Here is a 7,209-nt window from a genome sequence, read left to right as displayed (position 1 = left end):
ACAAAAAGATAGAATGAAAAATGTTAAAGGAAATAACTTTACTGTATTGATCATTTTGATGATCTAACTTTCTTGATTTTAATAAAAAACAAATAAAATTACTAAAAACAGTTTCCATTTCTTAATAATTATATTAAATTTATCTCTAATTCTTCTGAATAAAATAAATGAACGTTCAATAATAATTCTTGGAAAATTCTCAAGTATAACAACGTAGTCGATGAATTATATATATATATATATAATATTATAATTATATATATATATATGTTTTTTTTTTCAATCGACATTATTGGTCTCATAAATTCACATTCTTTTTTTATTCCTCTAATATATGAAATATAAATATATATATATATATATATATATATATATATATATATATATATATATATATATATGTATCTTAGATGCATAAAGATCCTCTATTTATGATTTTATCTATATATTATATATCAAATATCATGTCATTTAATAATTAATTATAAAGCATGATAAAATATTTCATATTGATAATTTTCTTTTATATAATTTTTGTTTGTCAATATCATTAGGTTTTGTTTTCTTAATTTTTATTAAGCTATTTTTATATTGCTATAAAAAATTAGGACAGTGTTCCAAATATTTCCTTATTACTAATATTTAATTGCTTCACATTAATCGAGTAATTAATTGTTATAAAGTTATTGTGACCTTCACGAAATATTTTTAATATCAAGTATGTACTAAAAAGATATATATAACATGTACATACATACACACAAAAATACACACATGATCATTTTTTTTTATGAATTTTAATCATCATTTCTATGCACATTTTTCTAAAATAAAAAAAACAGAAAAAGTTGGAAACGAAAGTGCATGTACATGCATATATATTTAACACGATCATTTTTGGTTAGGCACAATTGCCAGAATAAATATCTTTTATGTATTTTATATATATATGTATTTGTTTATTTGTTTTTTGTTTCAATCGACATTATTGGTCTCATAAATTCACATTCTTTTTTTATTCCTCTAATATATGAAATATAAATATTTATTTACATTGGAAGAACTTCTCACCTAATCTCTCTCAAAGATTAGATTAATAATCTGAATTATTTTTTGTTAATCAATTTGTCTTTTCGTAATTAAAGTTATTTGTCATATATTAAGTAATAATATAAAAAATAAAAGATTCGCAATGTATCAGCATATGAATACGAATATTTAATTCTCTTATTGTGTACAAATAATTTAGCAAAATTGTATGTATTAATAGTGTAAGCTAAGTATCTTTTATTTATTTTCTTTTTCTCTCGATAATTAGAATCAAAAGTGAAGAGATTAAACTTTTGAGATGATACGCATTATCGCGAAATTTTAAATTCATACACTCACAGCCATAAATTAATCAACAGAAAAGAAAAAAAAGAAAGAAAGAAAATAAAAGTAAAGTAATAATATATAAATCATAATTACTAGAATTATTCTATTTGAATATTTGGACAATTTAAATGGATATAAAAATGAAAATTCATTAAATAAAGATAAAAGTGATAATATATTAAAAATATGTACTCCTTAACTTTTACTGCTTGCAGATGATATTATTATATATAATTACTTTTATAATTAATATAATTACTTTTTAAAAAGAATGTCTACATTCGTGAATATATTCATGTATATATTAGTTTAATAAAATATGTAAATATGTAATTTAGTAAATATGTAAGTATATCCACAATAAATAATGCAGAATAAAATATACATTTTTATAATACATGATATAATAAATATTTGTCCAAATCTTAACTACACTTTTATCTTTTCTTTTTTTTTCCTCATAAAACTACATATCTGCATAAACAACCACAGTATAATAATTATTATTATTGACTATGAAAGGTCATTTTATGGCAATGCTACGCCTAAATTGCATTCATGAATCATGAGTAACAATTATAAAAAAAATGAAGGATAGAGAAGAAAAAATCATACGTTTCTTTTCTATCTATTTTTTTTTGTTAACAAATGATCTTTGACAAATGATCATGATTTCATTACGGTCATAATGACTTACATATAAATTGAGAATTAACATTCATAATCAATTTGTTATAAAAAATCTAATTGTAGTAAAAATAATGTTAGCGATCATAATAATAATAATAATAATAATAATAATAATAATAATAATAATAATAATAATAATAATAATAATAATAATAATAATAATAATAATAATTACAATGATAATAACAATAATAATAATAATAACGATAATAATAATAAATTTATAATAACATTAGAGAGATATATAGTACCCTGAATAAAAGAAGCACATGACTTATAGTTAACCACCGTTATCTATAGAATAATTAGCAACTAAAAGATAAATAAATTATTTTATAAATTTCGTACAATATAATAAATGGAGAAGAAGAAAAGCTAAACGATAATTTTTTTCTGCGTGAAAACTTTGAGATTGAACATTTTGAAGAATTCTTTTTCGTTTCATTTTTTCTATTTTCTTTCTTTTTTTTCTTTCTGCATTAATTTTTTTAACCGTTTGGCAGCAAACAAGCTTTTTCGTTAATCTAAAATTAGTTAGGAAGTAATTTCGTACGCTTAGACAATTATTGACCAGTTTATAGTTTTATTAGATAGATAAATATATATACATACATATATACATACATACATACATATATATATATATATATATATATATATATACATACATATATACATATATATGCACACATACATACATACATATATATATATATATATATATACATACATACATACATATATATATATATATATATATATACATACATACATATATATATATATATATATATATATATATATATATATACATACATACATACATACATACATATATATATTATATATATATAGAGAGAGAGAAAATAAATAAAAAAAGAAATATATATATAATATATATGTTAAAAATTTTTTAAGATAAACTTAAAATTTTGTTAATATGATATTTACCTAGATAGAAAGATCACAGGTTGTTGTACGTATCGTATAAAAAATCTCTCAATGATACGGCATTTGCAATCAAACGGTTATGGATCTCGTTGTTATATTTTTCTCGATTTCATTTCGGCACGATCTTCTCTCGTTCATTACATACAGTAGATTATCTTCTACATTTCTACGTGAAGTAGTATCGGCAAGCGAACCAAAAGATCGTCAAAATGTAATTGTTCACAAATTCGAAATATATTTGATACCATTGGCAAAGTCATATTGATCGATCTTCCGATCTTATCGTAGAACGAGGAATGTATTTCTTTCGTAATCTTTAGACTATCGTCGAGATCATGAATTTGATAGAAAATACAAATGATAAATTTATTAATTATTATCGGGCTGATTTTAATTTCCAACGAAGAAATAGATACGCAGTGATTCGTAGAATAACGAATATCAAAAGAAGTGCAAGAATGTCCAAAGTGAAATCAGCATCAAGCATGTCGAGCTCCTCCAACGTCGTTTCTGGATTTTTAAAGTGGCAGTATACCTGTGTAATAAATAGAACAACGATTATGGATCATTCGTCGTCGTATTAATGATAACAATATAAAGATAGTCTATCAAAACAAATTATATGTTTGGATTAATATAATTGTAATCGACTGAGAATGAAAGAATAAATAATCAATGATTTGCATTGATGAAAAAAAAAAAAGAAAAAAAAAGAAAAGAAAGAAGAAAAAAGAAAAAAAAAAGGAAAGAAACAGAAAGAAGAAGAAATTCTCATTGACAATTTTATATCCCATTTCTATAAATTTTAATGATTATTAAAAATATATTAATAAATAAATCAATTAATTTAATTATTAATAAAATGTTATTACCTGGAAGCATTTAAGTTTTTCTCGTGCAAACGAATAAGTGGCTAATGCTGTTCCTTCAAAACCATATCTGATATAACTAAGATAGGTTATCCATCTAAGGTAAACAGGAATAGCGTCGAAACTGACGAAGAAACCCGAAAATAGTAGAAATGGTACTGACATTACTGGCGCTAAAAATACGCCATTTTGTACATTCATGGCAGCCCCAACAACAAGACCTACAGATTGTGCGACGAATGATATCAACAGGCAGGCACTTAGGAACATGCTGAATCTCATCATTTCGGCTGGTTGACTCGTTAAGAAATAAACGATTGTTACGTAGATTATACAAAAGATGGCCTGAAAAAAGAGATCGATATATAACGTATACAAATTAGTGATAATAATAATAATAATAATAATAATAATAATAATAATAATAATAATAATAATAATAATAATATTAATATTATTAATATTTTAATATTTTAATATTATTAATTTGCTTCTCGTTAGATAACATTTCTGTTACGAGATATAACGAGTGTATTGATAAATGAAAAAAGTTTCATTGATTTACTTGAAAAGGTATGTCCGACAAAGTGATGGCCAAATAATACGCTTTCAGGGAGTACCACCTGTTAAAATTTTCTTTGAGAAGTACTGGAAGTTCTAACGGGACTGTAATAACAATAAGAACTTCGATCAGTCAAATGCTCTTTTTTTTTTTTCTTTTCCTTTTTATTAAATCCAATAAAATGGAAGATCAATTATCGAGAATTAACTTACAGGATAAAATTGTAATTGTCATGGATGTGTACATAAGGAATAACATGTTGAAGAATAAAAATCCAAGATTGCTTAGTACTTTAGCACCATCATTACCAATATCATAATAAAGGGCACTTATCAAAAAGCCTACCAGAATATGTGCAAATAGACGAAGATACATCAGAGTCTAGAAGAAAAGAAAAAAAAAAAAAACATTAACAAAATATATAATACGTATGTATCATTAATGTGCATGCATGTAATATTAATTAATTTAAGTAATTTATTATTAAACGTTTTGTTATTTTTCTTTTATTTCTTTTTTTTTTTTCCCCACTCCTCCCACTCCAACTTTTCCAACTTACCCAATCTCTTCGACTGAAAAGTAACGTTCTCTTTAAAACGATCCAGAATTGTACGAATTCTGAGGTAGGATATCTTTCCGGTGTAACGATGATCGTATTATCGAGAAGTGCCGCATTGACGTTATCTTTTTCATTAGAAATAGATATTGTTACATCGTTAGCTGTTATTAAAATAATGGTATGAGTATATTATTAGATTTTAATGAAATATAATATTTAATCCTTTGAGTGCTATGGGCGCATATACGCGTCCAGCGAAAGCTATCGATATAGACTATGGACGCAAATACGTGCTCGGCAGATGCTATCAGTATGGACTATGGACGCAAATACGAGCCTGACAAAAATGATCAATGTACTATGGTCAAATGTATATGTTCGGCAATTGTTTCTATTGTCCAACATTCTGAAAAAGTATTCAGCACTCAAAGGGTTAAAGAAAAATTAAAAATAATAAAAACAAAACTCTTGATAATGAATAAACACGTAAGTAAGTGTTTATCTCGTAGGTAAAGAAGGAAAAAAAAATAGATAAATAGATAAATAGTGGATAAAATGGAAAACGTTCAATGTACCTTGCTTGATAATGTCATTCGTGGTATAACTTGGAATAATTCCACCGTTATTAACTTCCTTTGTTTGTTCATTCTCTGGAAATTTTTCCTCGATATTACTGACATCATTTTTATCTTTAACCAGTTCTCGTGCATTTCCAATTATTTCTATGTCCTTCTCGAAATTCGAGTTCGCTCCGCTATTATTCAAACCATCATTTTTAATATCAGGAAATGGATGACCCTCGCGTATATCATATTTTCCATTTTTTATCGCGTTCACCAAATTTTTCAAATTATCACCGTATTCCCCACAAGCGACTTCGATTACTATAAAATTTTCGTTATTAAATTGATTAAGTCGACTTAACAATAATAAATTTTTTTTTTATTTTTTATTTTTATTTATATTTTTATTTGTATTTTTTTTTAAACAAGACTATTTATCATCCGATAAAATTACTTACTGAAAGATGCTGGGTTATGATAACTTGGACAATTGAGATTAATTATTCTTAAGAATGATACGAGCTGAGATGTAGATCCTTGATAAACGCATTGACCTTCGGCTAGGGTGTACAAAGCATCGAACATTTCGAATAATCTTGCACTTGGCTGATGAATCGTACAAATGATTGTTCTCCCACCACGAGCCAGTGTTTTCAAGAGGGATATACATTGAAAACAAGATGACGAATCCAATCCACTGTAGAATCAAATAATAAATTATTATTATTATATAAAATTTATTTATCGAAAGCTATCAAGGATCTGTTTGTTTCGTATCTTAGATTAATCAAAATTTATAATCATTGATAAAACCAAATCATTGCACGATCATTTAGAATAATAAGTAGAATAATTAACATAATAATAATAATAATAATAAACTTGAATAAAAAACAAAACTCATGCTCCTTTTTTTTATTTCTTTTCTTTTCTTTTTTCAAGGACAAACAAGGACCTCCGAAATAATATCATCCGTTCATTTATTTTTCCTCTCATAACGGTAAATAAAAAGAATAGAAGAAAGACGTTTAAAGACCTTTTGATCTTGTGCATATATATTCATGACTAAAATATCTTTTTTTTCCGATGGGAGAAAAACAACAATCAACCTACTCGAAATATTATTCGGAATATTTAAAATATTAAAAAAGAAAAAAAAAAAAAAGAAAAAAGAAGAGAAAGAAAAAAAAAAAGAAACGAAGAGAAAAGAATTGCTTAAGGCGTCTGCTTATTGCTAGTTTTGAAAACACCAAAATTATACTGTGTGGAAGAGAAAGTGAATGAGAGTTATCGTGTCAAAAAGTTGATATTAATGTCAAACTTTCACTGACTGCTTGGTTGTTCTCAAATAGAAATGAGGATCTTGAAATTCAGATTCGTTCGTCATGAATTAGAAAATTAAATTAATTTTAATACGATATGTCTCTGAATGTATATATATATATATATATATATATTTATATTTTGATAAATAATGAGAAGTAAATAGGTCATAATTCACTAAAAATGTTAAAAAGACCATGAACTACTGCTTGCAAAAGTAAAAGTAAATATGTTCTTTCGAATTCCTTAAAGTTTTTATTTTGACTTTATTCGAATCTATTCTTATATCATTCAAAATAATCTTCAGATTAAATT

The 7,209-nt window shown here is 24.7% G+C and overlaps 1 protein-coding gene across 8 annotated transcripts in view; it reads right to left on the bottom strand.

The window, feature by feature from the left end:
- Positions 1-2,283: 2,283 nt before the first annotated feature.
- The window catches only part of LOC118441315 (ATP-binding cassette sub-family G member 4), a 28,476-nt gene continuing 23,550 nt past the window's right edge, over positions 2,284-7,209 (bottom strand). For 7 of the 8 annotated variants that reach the window (XM_035865530.2, XM_085660380.1, XM_035865533.2 and 4 more), the window contains 7 exons: positions 6,030-6,268; positions 5,584-5,892; positions 5,009-5,169; positions 4,662-4,830; positions 4,453-4,553; positions 3,891-4,232; positions 2,927-3,553 (listed from right to left, as the gene is read on the bottom strand). In XM_035865530.2, the coding sequence (XP_035721423.2) occupies positions 3,395-3,553; positions 3,891-4,232; positions 4,453-4,553; positions 4,662-4,830; positions 5,009-5,169; positions 5,584-5,892; positions 6,030-6,268 (1,480 nt within the window). In that variant the 3' untranslated portion in view covers positions 2,927-3,394. Of the gene's footprint in view, positions 2,592-2,926; positions 3,554-3,890; positions 4,233-4,452; positions 4,554-4,661; positions 4,831-5,008; positions 5,170-5,583; positions 5,893-6,029; positions 6,269-7,209 lie in introns of those variants that run through there. The other variant, XR_014982749.1, reaches the window with a different exon arrangement.

This window comes from Vespa mandarinia, chromosome 11 (genome assembly GCF_050613455.1).
Source record: "Vespa mandarinia isolate Hongniang chromosome 11, ASM5061345v1, whole genome shotgun sequence".
Lineage (NCBI taxonomy): Eukaryota > Metazoa > Arthropoda > Insecta > Hymenoptera > Vespidae > Vespa > Vespa mandarinia.
The sequence above is the reverse complement of the archived record's forward strand: the minus strand, read 5'-3'. Positions and strand labels throughout refer to the sequence as shown.